The sequence below is a fragment of the Armigeres subalbatus genome, chromosome 1 (assembly GCF_024139115.2).
Source record: "Armigeres subalbatus isolate Guangzhou_Male chromosome 1, GZ_Asu_2, whole genome shotgun sequence".
In the NCBI taxonomy this organism is placed as follows: Eukaryota; Metazoa; Arthropoda; class Insecta; order Diptera; family Culicidae; genus Armigeres; species Armigeres subalbatus.
The window spans coordinates 162,256,277-162,281,537 of NC_085139.1; the positions used below are offsets into that span (position 1 = coordinate 162,256,277).

A 25,261-nucleotide genomic window follows, 5' to 3' on the forward strand; every position below is an offset into this window, starting at 1 on the left:
GGAGCAGCAGGGACTATGTCCAAGGGCTTGACGATACCTCCCCAGGCCATCTGCGAGTGGTGCCTGCCTAGGATGCGGTGGGATATGACAGTGGGCTCTGTTAAACTTCTATAAAAAGCTGCATGTATCCACAAGTAGGCTCCGCCAAAGCGGCGTGTGCCGCTCAAAGCGCACAAGCCCAAGTCCTGATGTTAGGTACGACGCTAAACAGATCTGACACGACGGTCCTCCGACGAGACAGGAGGGTTGCACAGGCCCAATAAGCCGCCTTTTAAAACAACCATTTCGAACAACATAGAAGATAATACGACTCGATACAATCGGCAACGACCTAGATGACGAATAAAGGATCACGATTAGAAGGTTGGAACATGGAACTGCTAGTCGCTAGGCTTCGCAGGTTGCTACAGGACAATCTACGCGGTCCTTAGCCTCTTACCCAGCAACTCCTATCCCTACCTCCCCGTGGTGCTGGCCGGGATACGAGCAACCTTAGGGAAGATCGGGTAACCAACCCCGGTGGGAACTACGGTCGTATGCTGACATGGAAGGAGGGGTTTGCTCCTCTCCGGAGGTGCAAATCTTACTGAGCGTCTGTTCTCCATGTCAGGATCGGCTCACAACAGCGTCTGTTCTCCATGTTAGGGGCGGCTGATCATCGCCCGAGTGCCAGCGAGGGACTCTAAGTGAAACTGTACACCATGGTCCACCGGGAATAAGGAGGAATGGTCCTCCGGAAATTTAGGGGGTTTGGTGTCAGGTCCTGCAAGCCAGCCTTAAAAAAACATAAGCAAAGAACAATCAACAAGAGAGTACGGACCGGAACCAGCGGCGAAGACCACTGCTACGAAAAGGGACTAGCGATTGGAAACTCGGAAACTCGTGGAACTGCAAATCTCTCAACTTCATCAGAAGCACACGCATACTCGCCGATGTGTTCAAGGACCGTGGATTCGGCATCGTAGCACTGCAGGAGGTTTGTTTGAAGGGATCAATGGTGCGAACGTTTAAAGGTAATCATACCATCTACTAGAGCTGCGGACGAGCTCGGTGGTCTAGTGGCTACCGCTTCTGCCTTATAAGCAGAAGGTCGTGGGTTCAATTCCAGGCTCGTCCCTTTCGTACTTTGTATTTCTATCTTAGTTCTTTCTGTGTTTCTCGTTCTACCAAAACGATTCCTACTGTTATAACCTTCCACACAATCCCAAATCCTCCCGTGGCACCTATGAGAGGTCGTAGAGTTCTCTGCATCTTTCTTAAGTAAGTGTCCAACTAACCATCCTTCCCTTCGCATTCGCAAGGACGTGGCCAGGACAGATCTCGACTATTGGAGAGTGCAATGCTTCCATCTAAGAGATAGTGATTAGTCCCAAATCAATATCTGAGGTAACGGATGAAAGTAATGCTACTCTCATACAATAATCTTGGCTTGTACCACCTACGAATTTGTGCGAATTGCTCAATGCTAATGCTCATGCTAATACCATCTACTAGAGCTGCGGCAACACACACGAGCTGGGAGCAGCTTTCATAATGATGGGCGATATGCAAAAGCGCGTGATCGGGTGGTGGCCGATCAATGAAAGAATGTGTCAAAGGCCGGTTCTTCAACTTCATAATAATCAACGTCCGTAGCCCGGAAGCACTGATGATGATAAGGATGCATTCAACGCGCAGCTGGAACGTGATTACGAAAGCTGCCCAAGCCACGACGTCAACATCATCATAGGAGATTTGAACGCTCAGGTTGGCCAAGAGGAGGAGTTTAGACCGACTATTGGGAAGTTCAGCGCTTACCGGCTGACGAACGAAAACGGCCTACGACTAATTGATTTCACAATCACAGAATCACAAACCGACCGACGTTCTTATTGATGGACGGCACTTCTTCGACATTATCGACGTCAGGACATATCGTGGCGCTAACATAACATGACTCTGACCACTATCTGGTGATGGTTAAACTGCGCCCAAAACTATCCGTCATCAACAATGTTCGGTACCGACGACCGCCGCGGTACGACCTAGAGCGACTGAAACAACCTGATGTCAACCACTGCATACGCGCAGCATCTCGAGGCAGCGTTGCCGGAAGAGGGTAAGCTCGATGGGGCCCCTCTTGTGAACTGCTGGAATACAGTTAAAACAGTCATTAACGACGCAGCGGAGAACAACGTATATGGGACGAAGTCGACGGAACGATTGGTTCGACGAAGAGTGCAGACAGATTCTGGAGGAGAAGGACGCAGCGCGGACGGTCGCGCTGCAGCAAGATACCCGGCAGAATGTGGAACGTTATAAACAGAAGACCCACATTTTTCAGGAGAAGAAACGCCGCCTGGAAGAAGCGAAGTGCGAGGAGATGGAACAGCTGTGCCGTTCTCAAGAAACACGCAAGTTCTATCAGAAGCTCAACGCATCCCGCAAAGGCTTCGTCATGCGAGCCGAAATGTGCAGAGATAAGGATGGGAGCAACTTGACGGACGAACGTGTGGTGATCGAAAGGTGGAAGCAGCACTACGAAGAACATTTGAATGGCGCTGAGAGTGCAGGCAGTGAAAGTCAAGGCAGCGGAGGAGATGACTACGTCAGTTCAGCGGACGATGGAAGCCAACCAGCCCCCACCTTGAGGGAAGTTAAGGATGCCATCCAACAGCTACAGACCAATAAAGCAGCTGGTAAGGATGGTATCGGAGCTGAGCTCATCAAGATGGGCCCGGAAAAGCTTGCCACTTGCCTGCACAAACTGATAGTCAGAATCTGGGAAACTGAGCAGCTACCGGAGCGATCACCATCCTTAAGGTCTGAGGGAAGCTCTTTCGCGGTAGAGCGCTGTTTTCATACTAAAATGTCTATAACTCGGAATTGGGAACTGACAATCTCTTTGGAATTTATCAAGAAATGTTCCTAGAAAATTTTGTGAACCAACTATTTCCCAAATTTGAATTAAGCTCTAAATACTAAACTATTGTACAACTAAAATTTTCGCTTCTCAGTACCTCTCTCCGATGATTTGACGCATAAAGAAACCGAATTTCGCAAAACCCAACTGACAAAAGTTTTGAAATTTTTCAACGATCATTTTGATGTAATAAAAAGTATATGTGACCGCAATAAATTTTGCAGGAAGCTCTTTTTATTTCAACCAAGTTTTCCAAATTCCATACTAAAATTACCATTTTGGGAGAGTAGTCAACAACATATTTTCTTATGGCGCACGGCAGGAAAGGAGCGATGAGAGCGATAGAAAGTCCGTCAACTTTGTATGTAGCGTGACACTTGAAAAAAGCGTATTCCCATTTGTAAACACGGACATACCAAATAAATAAATAGAAAATAAATGTAGGAATGGGACAATATAAATAATTGATGGTAAATAAGACAAGAAGATACTCCAGGAATTCCTCCGGAAGTTACAAGTTACAAGTTCCTTCAAGAATTCCTCCGGACGTTCCTCCAGGAATTCCTCCGGAAGTTCCTACAGGAATTCCTCCGGAAGTTCCTACAGGAATTCCTCCGGAAGTTCCTACAGGAATTCCTCCGGAAGTTTCTCCAGGTATTCCCCCGGAAGCTCCTCCAGGAATTCCTCCGCAAGTTCCTCCAGGAATTCCTCCGGAAGTTCCTCCAAGAATTCCTCCGGAAGTTCCTCCAGGAATTCCTCCGGAAGTTCCTCCAGGAATTCCTCCGGAAGTTTCTCCAGGAATTCCTCCGGAAGTTCCTCCAGGAATTCCTCCGGAAGTTCCTCCAGGAATTCCTCCGGAAGTTCCTCTAGGAATTCCTCCGGAAGTTCCTCCAGGAATTCCTCCGAAGTTCCTCCAGGGAATCCTCCGGAAGTTCCTCCAGGAATTCCTCCGGAAGTTCCTCCAGGAATTCCTCCGAAGTTCCTCCAGGAATTCCTCCGGAAGTTCCTCCAGGAATTCCTCCGGAAGTTCCTCCAGGAATTCCTCCGGAAGTTCCTCCAGGAATTCCTCCGGAAGTTCCTCCAGGAATTCCTCCGGAAGTTCCTCCAGGAATTCCTCCGAAGTTCCTCCAGGAATTCCTCCGGAAGTTCCTCCAGGAATTCCTCCGGAAGTTCCTCCAGGAATTCCTCGGAAGTTCCTCCAGGAATTCCTCCGGAAGTTCCTCCAGGAATTCCTCCGAAGTTCCTCCAGGAATTCCTCCGGAAGTTCCTCCAGGAATTCCTCCGGAAGTTCCTCCAGGAATTCCTCCGGAAGTTCCTCCAGGAATTCCTCCGGAAGTTCCTCCAGGAATTCCTCCGGAAGTTCCTCCAGGAATTCCTCCGAAGTTCCTCCAGGAATTCCTCCGGAAGTTCCTCCAGGAATTCCTCCGGAAGTTCCTCCAGGAATTCCTCCGGAAGTTCCTCCAGGAATTCCTCCGGAAGTTCCTCCAGGAATTCCTCCGGAAGTTCCTCCAGGAATTCCTCCGGAAGTTCCTCCAGGAATTCCTCCGGAAGTTCCTCCAGGAATTCCTCCGGAAGTTCCTCCGGAAGTTCCTCCAGGAATTCCTCCGGAAGTTCCTCCAGGAATTCCTCCGGAAGTTCCTCCAGGAATTTCTCCGGAAGTTCGTCCAGGAATTCCTCCGGAAGTTCCTCCAGGAATTTCTCCGGAAGTTCCTCCAGGAATTCCTCCGGAAGTTCCTCCAGGAATTCCTCCGGAAGTTCCTCCAGGAATTCCTCCGGAAGTTCCTCCAGGAATTCCTCCGGAAGTTCCTCCAGGAATTCCTCCGGAAGTTCCTCCAGGAATTCCTCCGGAAGTTCCTCCAGGAATTCCTCCGGAAGTTCCTCCAGGAATTCCTCCGGAAGTTCCTCCAGGAATTCCTCCGGGAGTTCCTCCGGAAGTTCCTCCGAGAATTCCTTCGGAAGTTCCTCCGGGAACTCCTCCGGAAGTTCCTCCGGGAATTCCTCTGGGAATTCCTCCAGAAGTTGCTCCAGGAATTCCTCCGGAAGTTCCTCCAGGAATTCCTCCGGAAGTTCCTCCAGGAATTCCTCCGGAAGTTCCTCCGGTTCTTGGAGGAACTTCCGGAGGAATTCCCGGAGGAACTTCCGGAGGAATTCCCAGAGGAACTTCTGGAGGAATTCCCAGAGGAACTTCCGGAGGAGTTCCCGGAGGAACTTCCGGAGGAATTCCCGGAGGAACTTCCGGAGGAGTTCCCGGAGGAACTTCCGGAGGAATTCCTGGAGGAACTTCTACCCGGAGGAACGTTCGAAGGATTTTCCGGAGGAATTCCCGGATGAACTTCCGGAGGAATTCCCGGAGGAACTTCCGGAGGAACTCACTTTATTTTTTTTCTTTGTCTTATCTATCATATTTGTCTCATTTGTCTTATTTGTCTTATTTGACTTATTTACACTAACAGCACTGTTATCACCCAAGTACTTTTCAAAGCTTGTGTGGAAACCTTGTACAGAAATCCTCTCGCGATATGTTTTCATTTTCCAAAACCAGTTGGCGTTTGTTTATTTTGGTTTTCTCATTGCGTGATTGGTCGGCACTGTTGCTGTTCTCTCGCCGAACCACTGCATAAGTGATACATTTCTTCCCCATTGTCACCAATTCCTTTTGTTCTCCGTTTACGGCAAATTCTTAAGCAATTGCAAACTGCATAATGATGAAATAATTTTGGCGACACTGACAGCGTCATTCTGGCGGGCTAAATTAGGCAATTTTCTCTCTCAGAGAGTGCTACCACGTGCTTTTTTAACGGAAAACCCTTCCCTCAGACCTTAATGCCACCTACAAAGTGATATCCCAGATCATCTTCCGACGTCTGTCACCATTAGTGAATGAGTTCGTGGGAAGTTATCAAGCCGGCATCGTTGAAGAAATATTTTTTTCTCCATAATTTAACGGCGTGTCGCATTGTAGCATTGGGGCTACTCGTAACCGGGCCGGCACCACGGGGAGGTGATGATAGGAGTTGTTGCTGGGCAGATGAGTAATTTTCTTATTCGATCTCTGAAAATAAATCATCGTTAATTCCATAGGCTAATCATACCCATCCCTCGTAATATCTACTGTATCAATCTTTTAATTTTAGAACACCTACACAAAATTGGTTGTGATGTGATTCATGAATTTGAATCAGCGTGCCATCTAATTTCTAGTCATAATTCAAAGCATTAAAAATATATCCATTAGTCACAGGTGTGCATTAATTTTTAATGAGGGGGAGATACCCCAGTGCTGGTCTTACAAGCCATTTAACGAAAAACTCTCGAACTATGCGAATTATACCTACCTGTATTATACCATAAACACAAAATATGATAAAAGATGATTCATACAACTAAATCTTTAATCATTTGAACACGTTTTTCAACGATATATTTTGGTAATGAATTATAGTGAAAATTTTCATGGGGGGAAATGCTTATCTAATCTTCCGGTCAATGTCATCATATAGTGCATATACTCCTGTATATATACGATTGTGATGCATCACCAGTGCTACGATGTGCACGTATTACCTGGCAATCTAACTGCATTGATTGTCTGCCTTTTCAGAATTCCCAATAATATTCCGTTTAAATATCACAAATGATGGTTAATTGTTTGTGCTAAGGGAAAGAAAAGTGCAGTGGGTACCGGCCAAGTTCCCCCTGGCGGTGCTAAAATGATAAGCGTCGTGCAATTCCTAATTCCATTTAAATCTTTTAGTATCATTAGTGATTAGCACGCGTTATTATTTTATGTGCGGGCACGCATGGAACATAGTTTTCAACGCGTGTCAGGCGGCTGACCCATGCTCGACCAAAATAGTAAAATTTAGCTAGAATATTTTAATTTTGCTTGATTTTTTTATTTTATTTTTATTTTTGCCATCAAATGATTAGGAGCTTATTTTCAACATCACATAACGCAAGAGAGGGTAAAACTCTGCGTTGCATAGAAAAGTTTAGGAGGTCCCCGATTCGGTGCAATGTTGCACTGTCGTGTGGGGCATGGTTGTCCCGTGTCGTTTATGGCGATGTCATTCCCGCATCTATAACGCCTTTGCTTGAACAAATCATTTTATGTAATGGCGGGACATGTTAATAATTCATTCTAGTTCTCAAATATTTTGGTAGATACTTCTGGAGGCTGTCAAGGCGGTGGGAGGGACATTGCATATGAGTGGCAGAGGTGGCTGTGCTCTGGGCGGCAGCATGGTGAAAGCAGTTTCGGGATAGTTAGGATTCAGTTTTCATACTTAAGAGAATATCTAGAATAATATTATATTTGATGAGCCAACCCTCCATTTTTAATCACGAGCTTTATTTAGTAGCATAGGTTATCAGTACTCGTAATATACTTAATTCGGTGGGCACGCTTGGAACACATTTTTAACTCAAGTTCGACCAAAATTGTAAAATTTAATTGATTTATTTTAATTCAGTTTAATTATTTTAATCTTTCTGTGTCAAATGGTTAGGTATTTGTTCCCCCACCCCTTCTGCTCCCTCCTTTTCTATTTTATGTTTCCAAACTTAAACCAACGTGATCACACTATTTCCAAACTGCACGTACCTCTATCATATCAATCTACATACGAATCTACATACAAGAAGCGACAATCACCAGAAAACGGATTTCAATCATTTCTCTTTTACCATAAGTATAAATCATCTAAGCTATAATAAACTCTATCGTAGCGATCCCGAACTGTCTAAACATCTAAACACTGTCTATTATGAACATAAACACAACCGTTTCTATCTCTACAAACATTTATCTAATAAAAAGGTTCCATAGCAGTCGCTAGAGCCGGAAGCGGTCAACAAGCCGCTCCATACTCTCATCTATCTTCTATCATCTCACAATTTTACTACCCTGAAACTGAACTGTTTCGGACCCCTTATGGGTCTGAAGCAGAAGACGGGACACTCGAGCCTACCAGTCAGTGGATGGAAAGGTCCGTTGTGATAAAGGGTCTATCACAAGCCTCGGATAACCTGGAATAAGTTTTCCACGAGTCGAGTTCACATTGATTTCATGAGTTCTATAAATGATTCGTCACGTTGAAAATTTAAGCCAGCAGTGTAAACGTATTGCCTAATGTCATACAACGTAGATTGGCCACGGCCCGGGGATACGTTGAGTATAACAAGAATATAACAAGAATATAACAAGAATTATAGTGAAAATTTTCATGTTTCATAACAGTGTTTCCTAGTAGGAGACTGTTGCATCATGTTCAAATATGACCAACTTTCTGTTACATGTGTAAGCAAATATACTCTATTACCAATATAGTCCACTCTGGCTGATTTGAAGAGACAGCGCAGTAGCGCCGCGGTGTCACAAAAGGCAAGCAATGTAGTGAAGAGACATTCCTAGGGGTGCTTAAACGTATGATTCAGTATGCAGTATAACATTTCGAAATAATATGCTAGAAATCATACCATGACCCTATTTTGATATTTGAGTTTTAAAATATTTTTTTTTTAATGTAATCAAATTTACAAAAATTGTAAAATTTGTGTAATTTTTGCAATTATCGCAATATTATTATATTTGGTGTAAGGACATAATTTAAAATAGTAATATTTTTCACTTGCTTTAAGTTGGGGATATTCAAAAATGTGTTAGTATAGCTTATTAGCCTCTCCAGCTAAATTTCTTATATGCTACTCCAAATTCCCACCTTTTTCAATTTTTGCTTATTTCTGTGGCTTCTTGATGCCTTAACAAGTAGAAACAATTGAATTGAAATAACTTTAACAAAACATGTGTAAAAAATGGCTATTTGGTCACATGACAAATCTCATGTGGGAAACAGCTACTAAATACAAAAATTGATTTATATATCTAACAAATCGTGATCGTTATTAAAAATATGGCTAATATTGACCATCTCCACATAACCAGATTTCATTCGATTGATTATAAAGTAAGGCGAAAATTTTTAGCATTTCATTTTGATCAAGTTCATAACATGAGGATCTAGTATTCCATGCAGGTAAAGGACTTTTCAATAGCTTCCTTTAGTATTACATAATATGGTGGAGGGACCTCCGTAAGTATCGTTTTGAGAGGTTGTTCCCGGCGCTGGGTGATCTCATCCTATTGATTCTTTACCATCTAAACCTTAAATCGATAATTAACATACAATCATAGACACAATGTTGTATTGGAAGCTTTATTTTTAAAATGATTTGAATTTGACATAAAAATAATCAAAAATGATCATAAAAATGTGGTTTTATTTCACAAGGTACCTTTTGTTAAAAGTTAAACCATGGTGCACCGAGTGATTACATCGTGTAACAGATTGAGAAGTACTGCTCATAATTGTATGATAAATGTTCTTGGGCCTTAATGTCCAAGTGACAGATTTGACAAATAGCTTACAGAGCCATTTAACGCTTACAGCAGTTGGCCAACCATCACCCAGAATGATTTGTCGTTTTGCGGATCGCTCATCCGTCCAGTGATCGTATGATATATTATGTTCCTAATTTAGCTACCGTTGACTGCCAATTGACGTTACGTATTTGGCCCGGTGTTTATTAATGTATTCGCACGATCCTGAACTGCTCATTTATGGCCATTCAAGTGCATCGAAATATCATATGCTGTCACTTTACCTCGGTACCCAGAAACCGCACTAAGTCACGTTCGGACCCGCTCGAGGATGTACCCGCTGTTCTTTACATCGCATCGTGTGACCCCGGCAGCAGCGATGGTATTTCGATCTGATATAACCCCTTACTTACATCACCCAGTCAGCCTGTAGTGGGAGACCCGATGACTCGACGCCACCGACGACAGATGACTGGTCTCGACAAGGTGCCTCATATCCCGTAAGACCAGAGTTTGGAATTAAATCGGCCATTGCTCGGAGAAGGAATGGATCGATGAGTCATGCCTAAAGTAGCGCAACTGAACTGAAACCACTGCCGCACCGGGGCGGTTAGTGGAACGAACCCCACCGTAACATCGTTTGAGCTGCTTGGCGGTGGGAGCTGTCTGAAGCGACTGAACCGTTGTTGCCTCGATATATTTTGCGAAATAATAATGTGTGTATATGAATAATAACATATACAATATAAATATTGCAGCCGGCAACGGCAATAATATGGCAACCAGAAGCAAACCTATAGGTAACAGGTGAAACGAGTGCTTCGAAAAAGGTGGGGCATTACGGTGAGATAAAATAGTGTTACGTGGTGCATAAGAAGTGCACCATTCTCCTGAAGTGAAAGTTTGATTATTGCTTACCAGGTTTCGAATGGCACTAAACTCCTTTAGTGTCGTTTGTGAATGAGAAACACTAAACGTTTTGCATCTCATTTCTTGAATAGATTGAATGACCATTCTTTATATTTTTTATTGTGAACAAATATCCTCAAAGTTGAACAACTCTGCAGTGGCATATTGGTGCTGTTGTTCAACAACAAATTTGACTGTAATGAAAAGCATAATTAAAAGTAATTACCATATCCCAAATCCCCTCAAACATTATTTGTCTAGCTCAGTGGGCCACGCCATTCGCTACCCATTTTTTTTGCGTAGGTTTGAGTGTGAAATGAGTCGATTTTCCCCCTCGATGCGCCCATGATTGCCACCCTCCATCACTCAATCAGTGGCTGACGACGATTGGAGCATTATTAGAGTAAGACCCCAGCCAGCAGCTAACAAGTGGCAACCATGTGTGGTAACCGCCAAGAAACTGAGAAGAACAAATGCCGCGGAGTACAAAGCTCAAGGCAAAGTACAACGCACTCTTCTACTAGTTGTGTGTGGCTCGAACAAGATTTCTTGCCACTCTTGCATCAAGGCATGGTGGCACACACCGGTGGCATTGGTTGTATCATTTCTAGCAGAATAATGAGAAATATCTAGGATAACGGAACGCAACCGATCGAGCTGGCGGAGGTCTGCCTGCCGGAGTTCAGTGTTTTTTTTTCAGGTTGACGCACAGTTAGTGCTTCCATTGTGTGTAGTACATACTTTTAATTGTCATACGAGAGTGGTTTTCCGTCGGAGAATGTGAAGGAAACATGTCCATGTTCAGCTTTTGTTAGCAAAAGGGTGTAGCATTACCATCATGATTTATTTCGCAAATATGTAGCATGGCTAGGCTACGCTTGCATTAGAACATCTTATAGTACAAGTAACGTATCAAACGAACAATCATATATCAAGAGCATAAATAAATTCTTGCTTAACTTTTCGAAAGGAGCTAAGTAATATTTTGCATGCATTAATTTGAGTTTTGCAATCAAAAGTTTGCATATTGGTCTGTTGATTGCTGTATTCAAATTAATTCGTGGAAAAAATGTTACTTAGGTCGTTTTGAAAAGTTAAACGAGAATTCTCTATCAAATTTTATCTGATGTTACAATTTTTTAATGAGTAAACATGAGGTATCCATTATAGGAAAAATCAAAAGGTTTAAAATTAAAAAAAAAACAATATATTGAAATAGATCATATGAAACAAGAGAGAGTGTCAACTCAAAGGAAGCAATATTTCTATTATCGAGTATGGGACCCGTGAGGTCTACTAGTTATGTAACGTATGTGTATGTTGGACCGCTCCATAAAACATGTTTTGGTCGAATCAGCTGATTGCGTCGACCGTTTGTTGCACAAACGCTTTTGAGAGTTTACCATAGGGATCAGCCAATAGTCCGACCAACTAAATTGGTTGATTGCTAGACTTCTAATGATTGGCACCTATCTATCGACACAATAAAAATTAGTCTAATAAGTCGATTGAAGTCGACCAATGTACAATTAGCCTTCGTAGTCTAACGGAAAATCAGTGGATACCTATGCTGAACTCTCTTAAAAGCCTGTGCAACAAACGGTCGATATGTTTTCGACGAAATCGGTCGATCTGTCAAATAATGTTGTATGGGGTAACATTGCCTCCGCCCCAAAGAAAATGCTTCAATTCATGCTTTGTTTGACCGTGAGCAAAGTTGTTCGGTCAATCGTTTGATAGTTACCGGCTAGGTTGATAAAAATCAAACCAGTTTGATCTAGATTTCGGTAAACGGGGGCGAGGGCAACGTTGATCAAATTCAAATATATTGGAGCGTTGGTAGCGAAGTTGCACAAACTTCCATACCTTTCTTGATGATTGGTAATCAAGTAAGTACTTCTCATTATCAACTCACTACTAATGCGCACTCAAGTGTATTAATAGCCTCAAATTGGGGGTTTTAAGTTATTTGTTCCAATAATAAATAAACTCTCCAGAAGATCCCATTGAACGATCCAGGGATCCTACAGTAATTAGGAAAATTCCTTCGAGACTTCTGAAGAATTATTCTGAGAATTTGTTCAGAATATCTGGCTCGGGGTGCGCGATTCCCAGGATCCACGGAGAAAGAATTCCCTAAAGTACTGAACATTCCTGTAGAAATAAATCTTTGAATCGATATTCTCCAGAGTTTTTGTGAATATTATCAAGAATTCTGAGGATAAATAATCCAGAATTTTTGGAAAACGAGCTACCGTTCCTAGAGAAGTTTGTTATTTTTTAAATACCTTGGGGAGGATTTCCTGAAAATTAAAGAGAAAGAATGCCGGAAAGGAAGGGGACTGAGCTTATCTAGAATTGTTGGAGAAAGAACTCCCCATAATCCCAGAAGGGATAAATGCTCATAACCACTGCTGCCGTAATCTGAAAAAGTGACGTAATCGTCATTTTACAACATGCATGTTTTCCATTTTTCTGTTAAAGAGCTCGATGAGTAGTACTCGTTAACACCATTTTTGGAAAATGGCGTATACGTCACTTCTTCAGATTACGGGGGAGAGATTCTGCAGAATTTTGGAGATGACCCAGAGTTCATGGAGTATTGCTTTTTATTTTATCGAAGAATTGAATACCGTGCCAATTTTTCAACGTGTCTAAACAACGCATAGATATTAGTAAAAGCGCAATCAAAACATCGTTCTTACACTCTTTCTCACAGTCAGGGTTTCGACTTTTCGTTTCAATGAGACCAAAGCAAACGATTTTCGGGCCAAGGGAGAATCTTTTTTTCGTTGGTTATGTTGAGGATCGTCTTTCATCTACCAATTTTTCTCTAGAACTGGAAGATAAACGAAAATCTTGCCTATTAGATAAAAATCCTTTTTCGTTCCATCACTTTCCCTCTCACTCACTTTTCGCGAGAATTATCGTGGAACAATTACCAAATTGTATGGTTACGCCGGGATTCGAACCCAAAATCTTAACGAAAAATCCCTCTGTTTTGGCTTTTCTGCTCATAGAATTTATAAAGCGGAGTGATTCTACAACATCCGACGTTTCGACCCTTGGTTTGGGCCTCCAACCTCCCTGAAGAAGGCCCGAACCAAGGGTCGAAACGTCGGATGTTGTAGAATCACTCCGCTTTATAAATTCTATGACCAGAAAAGCCAAAACAGAGGGATTTTTCGTTATCTACCCTGGTCGTTCCTAATATAAATATCAACATCTTAACAATAATAGCTGTGAGGATGCGCTTCTTCTAGTCACACCATCACGCTATCTGTATGAAAGCATTGGGTTATTTGGTCCACATAAGTTACTACCATTTGCATTTTTGATGCCACGAAAAGACTTGAATATGAATGCAAACTCGGAGACGAGCCAGCCTCGGGCTGCAAGTCTCCTAAATAAAGACAAAAAAAATATGAATGCAAAAAGAGCAAACCAACGTTTGACAGCAATCGAAGTGAGCGAAAAATGGTTATCACTCTCCAGGCCAAGATGAATACACCACTAGGTGTTCCAATCTGCCGAATTCACGATTCAGCCATCTTGGATTTTGGTATGGAAGAGCCAGCCGGTTTGTTTATGTTTTGCACCGAAAATGAATTTTTCACCCCCGCCTTCTTCTCGTCCATAAACTGGGCAGATTGAAACACCTAGCTGTGTATTCATCTTGCTCCAGGCTGTTTTTCTTTCCCGAACAGCGATTTCTCCCCGAAAATTTTCGTGAAAGAAACATAATGTGCTCCTGCGATTGAGTGAGCATTACGAACCCTGCGCACATTCCTAGAAGTATTTCCTTTCAGTTGAGATGTCTTTTACATATGGAGAAAATGATGGAAACATATTCCGGTGAGACAATATTTAGGTGCAAAGACTATGCAAAATTTGCAATATGAGTTTCCGAGAATTCATGGATCGAGAATTTCTCAGATTTTAGTTCTTTGCAAACGAAAGTATTGGGTTTGTAATCAACGGATGGAGCACCAGTTGACTGGTTTTTGACATATTTGAAATTTAATTTGAGAACCTGTTAAAGATTCAAACTACGTAAAAACAGAATTCTAGAAAAACAAATCTTTAGAATGGGAACCTGAATTCCCTAGAATCCTAAAAAAGAATTCCCCAGAGTTTCTAGAGAAGGAATAACCCTGAATTTTTGAATTCTTCACAGTTCCTATATAAGGAATTTCGAAAACTCCTAGGAGAAGTTTTACTCAGAATTTAAGAAAAAGAAATTACTCAGAATTACTGGTGGAGAAATTATGTAGAATAGCTGGAGAAGATAGAGCAATTTCACGGAATTATTAATCATTTGGCACGCCCGCGGTTCTGGATCGCTATTGCTTCGTTCGTGTTTTCTACCGCAGGCGATGTTTTTTCGTTAGTGTTGTACAAAACACAACAGCGCGCATGCTCGAATGGTAAAGAAAGATTTCCCCAAAATTATTTTTCAAATTCTTGGGAGTTTAATTCACCAAAAATCGGGCTCAAGGAATTGCTGGTGAAGTATCCCAGAAATCCTATCAATTAAAATAAAATAGACAAGATTTCTTGAAGAAGGAATTTTCCAGAATTTTTAGAGGAAAGATTTCCTCAAACTGCTACTTGCCAATAAAGAAATCAGGGTATAAGTAATAAATATAAAATTTTGCTAAAAATACAAAATTTCCATAAACAATTAAGAATTTTCCACAAAACAGAAATAAACTAGAAAAAATTTTAATTATAAAAGAAAAAAATCCATAAAGAAATCAAAATGCTCCTTTAAAAAAAAGAAATGCAAAATTTCCATAAATAAATCAATATTGACAATAAACAATTACAAATTTTCCTCAAAATAATTTTTTACCACAAAAAAAAAAACTTTAAAGAAAAAATCTATAAAGAGCAATAAAAAAATATTAAAATTTCCATAAAGAAATATGAAAAAATCAATCAAACTTTCCACAGATGACCCTTTCTTTACAAGCGTTTACTGTTCTTGGAAAATTTAATCAATTTTATTGCTTTTTTAAAAGAAATTTTCTTGTTTTTGTAACCGCTCTTTAGTCTTTATTGATCACTAGTCGACCCGGCAGACGTTGTCCTGCATAAGGCGGAAATGTGTGTGTTGTGAATTGCTCATGCGAAATTCCTATACGAATGTTAATTTTAGTTTTTCATGATTTTGCCCATGATATTTACATGAGGAAATATTATATAAACCCGTCGGAAACTATAATGAAGGTATCTGCTAAAAGAATGAAGAAAATCCATCCAGCCGTTTTAGATATGCGGATACAAACACAGACCATTTCATTTTTATTATGTAGATTTTGAGGAAAGTTTTTTTAATTGCTAATATAGATTTATTTATGGAAATTTTGTGTTTTTTTTCAATGGAACATTTTGCTAATTTATTTTTGTTTTGTGTAAAATTCTAGATGATTTATGGAAATTTTTAAATATTTATATTTATTTATTGCTTATACCTTGATTTCTTTCTAATCTGTTATAGAAAATTTCTAATTCTTTATGGAAATTTCATTTTGCTGACATCCCTAAATATTTTTTGCTCTATTGTATCTTACCTCAATGATGTATTCCTTGCTGGGAAGAAACCTATCTTATTCCTTCATGGTTTGAAGTCATGACTTTTTTCTTGATTTGTTTTTATTGACTAGACTTGTCTTGTATGACGCAACCATACGCAGCATTCGTAAGTCTCGCCATAGTAAAGCAAAGAAGAAATATACAAATAATAATGTGGTCGTACATTTAACTTGCACAAGAAATAAGACAAAAATTCCAAACTAATACGGTGATCAACATCCTCTGAAGGTACATTATTTATATCTAGATAACTGTTCTTCCTTAAAGTTAGGACAAAATGGATTCATATAGGCAGCCCTTACTTTGCACCATTCAAAGTGCAAAAACGTTAAAAAAAATGAAAAACGATCCATTTACCATCTGAATGTGCCATTAAACGCTACCACACATCCATAAAATAGTTTGGGAGATTCCATAAAGAATAATTTTATGATCCAGAAAATGATCCATCAAAATTATATAAAATTTCAAATTTGCGCAATTTTTATCCTGATGATGATCCATAATTTCAGTAATATGATCCGAAATTTTGGTCATATGATCCATAATTTTGTTTTCATGTTCCATAATTTTGAAAATGTGATCCATAATGCTTGGAAAAAAGGGCAATGAAACTGCTGCTGAAATGAAATGCTTGGAAAAAAAGCAAATATTAATTTTAAACATTTTTTAAAATCTATGGAACATTTGGGAAAATTTATGAATCATAGCACCAAAACTATGGCTCATTTGAACAAAGTTATGTATAAAATGGCCAGAATTTTGGATCATACAACCAAAATTATGGATCATATTACTAAAATTATGAATCATCATCACGATAAAAAATTTGAAGTTTTATGGATCAAAATATAGCTTTTTATGGATCATTTTCAAGATCAAGATTTATGGATCATTTGTCATACTTCATGGGAAAATAGCAAGAATTGTATTGTTTTTCTTGACCATGTTAATGGAACATATTTTCCTATTAATTGCTAAATTTTAGCTTAGTTATTGATCGAAAAAATATTCTTTATGGAATCTCCCGAACTATTTTATGGATTGATGGTAGCGTTTTATGGAACATTCAAATGTTATTTACGGTTCGGTTTTCATTTTGTCTGGATCCGTCTTTATTGTTTATATGCAAAAGTATGTTTTGCCATTTATATATGGTAGACACTTCATCGATGCACCTAAAATTGATAGGCGACGCGGTTTAAAAAAAATTAAAAATAGTGGCTTCAAAATCGTCGGCAGTCACTGCGCATAGCTCTATGCATAGGTCCTATGGCCAAAAATGTCATTTGGCCGAACGGACGTTTTCAAAACGAAAGTAAGGAATAAGAAAATAGGAGTAAGAATTTTTACTGTGAGAAGTCATAAATGAGTAATGAGAAGTGGAAGCGAGACGTCGTACTGCTCACTCCTCATTTCACACAGCGAGAAGTGAGACGTCCTACTTTCCATTCCTTACTCATAATTTCTTCCTTCTCATTTCTCACTTATCACTCTCCATGTCGCACTTATAACTCCTCATTTATCACCCCTCACTTCTTGCTGTAAGAAGCGAGAAGTGAGACATAATAAATGAGAAATGAGATGTGAGACGTCTTATTTCTTACTTCCCACTCTTCACTTCTCCCTTCTCCCTTTTCACAATGAGGAGTGTGAAGTGCGAAATATAGCGTGAGAAATGAGACTTCTAACTTCTTATTTTTCTAAATGAAAAATGTGAAGTGAGAAGTGAGACGTTCCACTTCTCACTTCGCATTTTTTTATTTTCAATAATGAGAAGTGAGAAATGAGAAGCACTACTTACTATTTTTGCCTTTCTCGTACAACAAAGTTGTACCGAAAGGCTATCATTTCACTCCAAAATCGAACTTTTTATAGAAGTCTCTGAGACCCATGATGTTATATACCAATCGCCTCAGCTCGTCGAACTGAACAAATGTCTGTCAGTCCGTGTGTATGTGTGTGTACACGAAAACTGAAAAACATTAGCCTTTTTTTCATGCAGTAATTCTAAACCGATTTTCTCGCAAAAAGTTGCATTCGGCGGGGGATAAGCCCTAGTTGATCACTACTGAATATAATTACGATCGGTCATTGCGTTCAAAAGTTATGAAAAAACAGTGTGTTGCACCATACATGCTTATTTGGTTGATTCGTTATGGGAAGATCCATTAATTACGTAACGCAAAAATTGGGCATTTTCATCCCCCCTCCCCCATATGTCACACTTTTTGTATGAAACGTCTGAAAATTGTGTATGGATCGTCACACTTTGGCCAACCACCCCTTCCCCCTCAAAGCGTTGCGTAATTTGTGGACGCTCCTTCCCTAGCGTTTGCAAGAGCCGTAATGTAAGCAATTTTCATGTGTTTCATACTAAGACGAAACCAAACGATTGAATCGAGATAGGCATCGTCACCGCTAGGTGGATTAAACTGGTTTTTTTTTTGCCACTAATCTATCTGAATTCTGAGAAATGAGAAGCGAGACGTTCCATTTTCCATTCCTCACTCATCATTTCCCCTTCTCATTTTTAACTTCTTACTTCTCATTTAAATTTTTTTCGCTCATTTCTTATTTCTCACTCTCACTGCAAAAAGTGAAAAGTGAACGTCTCACTTCTCACTCATTATATTTCACTTTTCACTTATCACATCAATAAGCAAGAAATAAGGAGTGATAAATGAGAAGTTACTCTGACTAGCTCACTTCTCACACTCTCTTTTCCACTTTACACTCTTACCTTGAGAAATGAGTAAGGCAAAGCATGACGTCCCACTTCCCACTGCTCACTCATCATTTCCCCTTCCCATTTTTTACTTCTTTTCTTTTTCATTTTTTGCACTTCTCACTATTCATTTTTACTTCTTGCTGTGATAAGTGAAAAGATATAACGAGTGCGAAGTGAGACATCTCACTTTTAATTTCTCCCTGATTTAACGGATTTTTTTTGTAAATTTCCAAGGCAAATTTTCCATGTTGACGTCAGATGCGTTTGATTGTGCATCGCAATGCAGCTGTCTTTTAAGAATTAATCGGTCCGATGAATGTAGCAACCAAGATGAATACACAGCTAGGTGTTTCAATCTGCCAAGTTTATGGACGAGAAGAAGGCGAGGGTGAAAAATTCATTTTCGGTGCAAAACATAAACAAACCGGCTGGCTCTCCCATACTAAAATCCAAGATGGCTGAATCGTGAATTTGGCAGATTGGAACACCTAGTGGTGTATTCATTTTGGTAGCAACTTTCGGATTGCAGTTACAAAGCAATGCAGTTAAATGTCTTATTGAACGTCTACTGTAGTTTGTTTCAATTGTCTCGACACCATGATCTAAATGCGTGACTCATTATTAAATTAATCAAGTGAAACATTTTATAGCGTTGTATGCTGATTTGCATTCTAGATCGACCCCTACATCCATGGGCGTAGCCAGAATTTCAAGTAGGGAGGGGGGGGGGCATCTTTTTAAGGTCTTCTGAATCGTAGTTTTACAGTAGTTAAAAAACACATGAACATTAGTGCTTGGCACTATTTCCTTCAAAGTTCCAAAAACTTTGAAACCAAATCCACAACAGCAGTAAAGGCTGGATCAAAAGATATTTTAGTTACTAGATAAAGATTGTCGCTATCGTCGCTGTCCGGAACATCTTTTGCTGGCGAGGATAGGGGAGCTAAATGTCAAAGAAGGAAAATCCATACGATTTGACAGGTATGTACCACACATGTTTCGGACAGCAGAACAAAGGGAACAGTAGCGACAATCTTTATCTAGTAACTAAAATATCTTTTGCTGGATCACAATAGTACGTTGCACGTCGCGCTGGGCGTTAGAGTCAGCGTTTTGTACTAAAACGCAACGCCAATAAACATGACACATTCACGCTCACAATGCAACGTTCGCGTTGTGCGTTCATTTAACAAAAATAATGGATTTAAAAATGCCTGATATATTGCTCATCAGATATTTTTAAACAAAGTGAGAAAATTATTAATGAACTTAATATTCAGAAAGACTATAAAATCGGTTACACAGAGAAACAGACGTCTCACTCAACACATGTTCCATCGTTCACCTTTTCAACGGAAGGTTCAATTTTTTGTAGGTGGTCGATCGGCCACCGATGGCGCTTCCATCGATTTTGCTTGTGTTTGACGTTTGCACACTACCGCCATCTGGTTTCCGATTGTCCAATCACAGTGCATTTAGCATTGGGCGATAATGTTTCCGTGGCGATGATTTTGATTGCATTTTGTTCTAAGTGAGACGTCTGTTTCTCTGTGTCGGTTATAAGAATTATTATAAAAAATCATGCAGTCTTTCATAAGATTTAGAAAACTAGAACCATACATCTGAATTTCTAAACAAATCCTCTCTAAAATATTTATTATAAAATAGACAGAAAAAACAATATGCAAGCTTTCCCCAGGAATTCCTTCGACAATTGCGTCAGGCATTCTATCCGGAATTCTATCAATGATTCTTTAGAAATAACTCCAGCAACTTCTTCGGCAATATCTTCAGGAATTCCACCATAAATTTCGCCGGGAATTGATCCGAAAGTTCCATCATTATTTACCCCAAGAAAATTTCCACGAACTCCTTAATAAGTTCTGCAGGGAATTTTTCAGATAATTCTTTTGTGCTGTTACTCATAAAAAATTCTGAAAAATCAATCCGTGGAATTCTCAAGAATATTCCGTGGACATTCCGCAGAAATGCCAGTAAACATCCTGAGAATTTCGCGAAAAATCTTCGAGTTTCTTGTGTAAATTCCATTAAATTTTCCGTTTCCGAAAGTTTCGAATAGTTTCTTGTGAAAATTTCAAAGAATTTCTCCAGTAATTCCATCGAAAACTTATACAGAAATTATACTGAAAATGAAATCAGCAATGGAATTTAAGCTTTCAGCTCGACGAAATTTGGCTAGAAAATGAATTATCCAATATTTTTTCCGAGAATTCTTCTGGTAGTTTCGATGGCAGTTTCTCCGGGGGTTCCTTTGACAATTCTCCCGGGAGTTTTCTCCGGGAGTTCCTTCGAAAATTCATCCGAGAGTTCCTCCGGTAGTTCTACTGGCAATTCATCCGGGAGTTTCTCTGGGAATTCCTCCGAGAGTTACAACAGTAGCTCTTCCAGGAAATCATTTAGGTTTTTTTTAAAGAAATGATTTAGGCTTTTTTCAGAAATTTAGCTAGAAATTCTTTCCGGAGTTCTTCCGATAGTTTCTCTGCGAGTTTCTCCAGGAGGTCGTCTTGGAATTCTTCCTCAAATACCTCCGGGAGTTCCTACGGGAGCAATTCCTTGGTGAATTCTTTCGGCAGTCTCTACGAGAATTCCTCCGGGAACTCCCGGAGGAATTTCTGGAGGAATTTCCGGAGAAATTATCAGAGGAATTCTCAGAGGAACTGCCGGTGAAACTTCTGGAGGAATTTCTTGACGAACTACAGGAAGAATTTCCGGAGGAAATACTGGAGGAATTTCTGGAGGAACTCTCGTAAGGACTCCTGGATGAAATCCCATATGAAGTTCCGTAGGAATTCCAGGAGGAACTCCTGGAAGAATTCTTAAAGGACCTCCCGGAGGAATTTCCGGAGAAACTCCCAGAGAAATTCTCCGAGGAACTTCTGGAGGAATTTGTAGATAAATTCCTAAATAAAGCCTAAATGAATTGCTGAAAGAAAGCCTGAATGAATTCCCGGAAGAACTACTGGTGTATCTCCCGGAGGAATTTTCAGAGGAACAGCCGGTGGAATACCCCGAGTTGAATTTCTAGAGGAATTTCCAAAATCTCATTTCCCGTGAAATTCCTGCCAAACATCCTCCAGAAATTCCCTGTGAAGTTCCTGGAGGAATTCCCGGCGGAACTCTTGGAAAAACTCCTGGAAGAGCTCCCGGAGGAAGCACTTCCGGAGGAATTCCCGCAAGGAAATTCCCATATGAAATCCTGCAAGTATTCCCAGATGAATTGCTGAAGAAATTACCGGATAAATTCCCGGAGGTTTGTTCTGAAGAAATTCCTGGAAGAACTCTTGGAAGATATCTTGGAGGAACTCTCAAATTAATTTCCGAATGAAATTCTGTAGTAAATTCCGAGTGAAGTCCGGAAAGAACTCTGGGACAATTTCGTGGAAAAATTCCCGAAGAAATTCCTGGAGACGTACCTGAAGAAATTCCCGGAAAAATATCTGGAAGATTTTGCGGGTAAATGCTTGGATGAATACCTGGATAAATTCCTAAAAAAAATTTCTAGAGATATTCTTAAAGGATTCTGAAGTAATTCCAAAAAAATTCTTAAAGGATTCTGAAAAGAATTCCAAAATTAAATCCTAAAGAATTTCGCTATTGAATTTATGGAGGTGTTCCCGGAAACATTCCTGGATGATATCCTAGAGGAATTAAGAGAAAAGTTCCTGGAGGAATGCCCGAAAAATTCCTAGAAGAATTTCGGAAGGAATTTCTGATAGATTTACAAGTGAAATTATGGGACGAATTCGGAGGATTTCCGTCATAAATTTCTGAAGAAACTTCTGGTGGTATTTTGGGAGGAAATTCCGTATGTATTTTTAAAGATACTCTCAAATACATTCCTGAAGGAAATGCCGGAGATTTTTTTGGAAAAATAGCCGAAGAAATGTCTAGAAGTAAAACTTGGAGAGTAGAAAAGAAATCTTCAAGAAATTTTCTCATGATTTTCCTAAAAAACTAGTGACGGTTTTCTACAGAAGAAGGAATTACAATTACATGAAAAGGATTTTCGAACGATTTTCAGAGGAATTTGTGGATAACTTTCCGGAGGAATTTAGAAGTTCCTAAGGAAGCTACTAGAAGAATTGCCAGGAGAATTCTTGAGCCCGAAATGTTTCGAGTTGTTTTGAACTTTCATATATTATGGATCCCGGATACCCTAATAAGTTTTTGGGAATCTTTTAAATTTCAACCACTTATATCTGAATATGATTGGAACGTAAAGTGCACATGTTTAAAGGAATTCATTTTAGTGCCCGTTCAATCTTTCCACAAATTAGGAGAAGCGACGCCACACCCCTGCCCACCCCCCCTCTGGCTACACCCTTGCCTACATCTGCTTGAAAATATTTAATTTTATTATTATTATTATTGGTAATTTGCGTCGTTTCAATCCAAGTATTTAATTAAATAATAATATTTTATTTATATCGATTAGGCAAATTCAGTACGATGTGCATATTTTTATATTAAAGTAATCGTCTATACCGTGTCCATAAGTTACATACTTAGAAACGGCTTCAAACTTCCTTCAACTAGTTTCTGATGCAACATAGCTACAATTTGGGCTCAGCATTGTAAAATCAGTAAAGACATTCGAATGAAGTAGAATCGCAACCTTATTATGTTACACTTGTCATCTTGTATTGAATATTCGCTCACTACAGATACATTGCTTTCATGGTACATACGATTAATGATGTATGTAATTATGTTTATGCTTTGCTGGCGGTACCGAACTGCAACATATCACGCCACCCTATCTGTATTTGTTTTGGCATGCCACTTGCATATGACTCAGCTAGGTGTCGGGCTAGTAAGTTTATGCTGAAAAACGTCACACACACAGCGTTTTGAGCTGTAAAATGAATCGAGGTGCCGATTCCACTATCACCATACTAAGCATCAAGTACAATGTACCTACAGCGAACCGGGGGTGAGAGTGAGTGCCAGGCAGTGTTTCCGCGCGGCCAACCATCATCGATGACGTGTGGGTAAGTTGAATTTCGCGGGGCATCCACTCGGATTTCGTCATCGGGGATGACGACGACGACGTCGACGACGACAGTAATGGCCCGTTTACATATAGGCTAGTTCTAGCGGACAATGCATTGTCCGACAATACTAGCTCGATATTAGCATAATGTAAACACTATTAGCACATGACAATTCCTGTTTACATTATGCTAATTTCGCGCTAGTATTGTCCGCTAGAACTAGCTCATATGTAAACGGACCATAAGCACCGAGTTGGCTGACTCATGATTTGCTTTTGAGAAACGCTCAAGTTCGCGCGAAGCGAATCATTGAACGCCTCACTGACTGCTTTGCGTGGCGAGACGGAAATACAATCCGATCAACAATATACTCATTACCCTCTTTGAGGGTTCTTGTAGCGAACGAAGGTAGGTGAATACGAGGACGCCCTCAATAAAAGGCTTCCAGCGACCATGATGCAACGTAAACAGATAGTGGGATATCGATGTCCGCGTCGCGACTACGCTACGACGCATGAACCAGTCTGCGTTTATCGCATTTCTATGCACATGCCCGGGATGCTTACGAAACCATCGAAAGAAAACGTGAAATAGATACTCACCTAATTTTCCCGTCGACGATGGTCGCGATGAAATCATTTCGTTGGTGGACTTAACTTGTTTCTTCTGATTTTTGTTCGTTCTCACTTTTCGCTGCTCGGATTTATTGGGGTCAGCACTGTTTTGGCGGTTGTTTTGCGCACTTGGTGTTGGATTTCGCTTCGACGTTGATTTGTTGCGGCCTCTAAAGCCATTCGCTGTGCCGTCGCCATTGACTATCAACGACGAATTAGACGGCGGAGACATTCCGTTTTCCGCAGCCAAGGGCGGAAATGTTTTGCCCGTCGCTACATTCTGCTGCCGTTGATGCTGCTTCGATCGCGACGACGGCTGATGACGATCCGAGGTCAACGTCCAAGGCGGAGGAGATTCAGCGGTCACTAACATTTGTTGTGTTTTCCGTGTCGCCAAGTTCTTACTGACTCTTCTGTGCTTCTGAACTTCACTCGCGCAAATGAGTAACATCGTCTCCGGGTGTGCAACGGTAAAATTTTTCCTTGTTTTATTCTTGCTGTTTTCAAAATCACACTGCTTTCATTAACGCGACAGCACACTTTGAACGAAAATGATAAACACTTCTTCGTGATTCTGATTTTTGTTTCTCTGTAGCAAGATGCTGTGCTAACACTTCCTTTGTGTCCTACTGCGGGCGGTCACTATGTAAACAGTAGCTGCACTTTAAGCACATTCATCTGCCTGCACTCTGCACGTCCGACTTATTCCGTCCGAATGTACGCTGCGAATGTAGACACACAAATTGTTTTTGCTTTTATCGAACACACCATCAACCAACCGACCCACCGACACACAACACCACGTCCGAATGTTGCTACGCTGACTGAGTTGGGGTAGCTGCGTTCATACACCACCACCGAAGGTATGCTGGGCGGCGCGGCGACGACGACGACGAGGAGGATGACGATGATGGTGATGATGGTCGGGCTGTGGAAATCAGCGTTTGTTTACACACATTTCTTGGCCACGACACACGACGCTGCGGGACCCAGAATGTAGCGCGAAGACTCCCAAACTTTGCCCCGCGGCGCTGCGAATGCGAAACTATTGTATACGGAATTGGCTTGGATTGGAAGGCATAATATGCAATTTTGTTCTTCATCAGAGGAGTA

At 40.6% G+C, this 25,261-nt stretch overlaps 1 protein-coding gene across 1 annotated transcript in view; it reads right to left on the reverse strand.

Moving 5' to 3' along the window:
- The window catches only part of LOC134205448 (uncharacterized), a 118,231-nt gene extending 93,271 nt beyond the window's left edge, over positions 1 to 24,960 (reverse strand). Inside the window, exon 1 of the mRNA XM_062680691.1 lies at positions 24,137 to 24,960. Within this exon, the coding sequence (XP_062536675.1) occupies positions 24,137 to 24,599 (463 nt within the window). The 5' untranslated portion in view covers positions 24,600 to 24,960. The remainder of the gene's footprint in view (positions 1 to 24,136) is intronic.
- Positions 24,961 to 25,261: the final 301 nt, after the last annotated feature.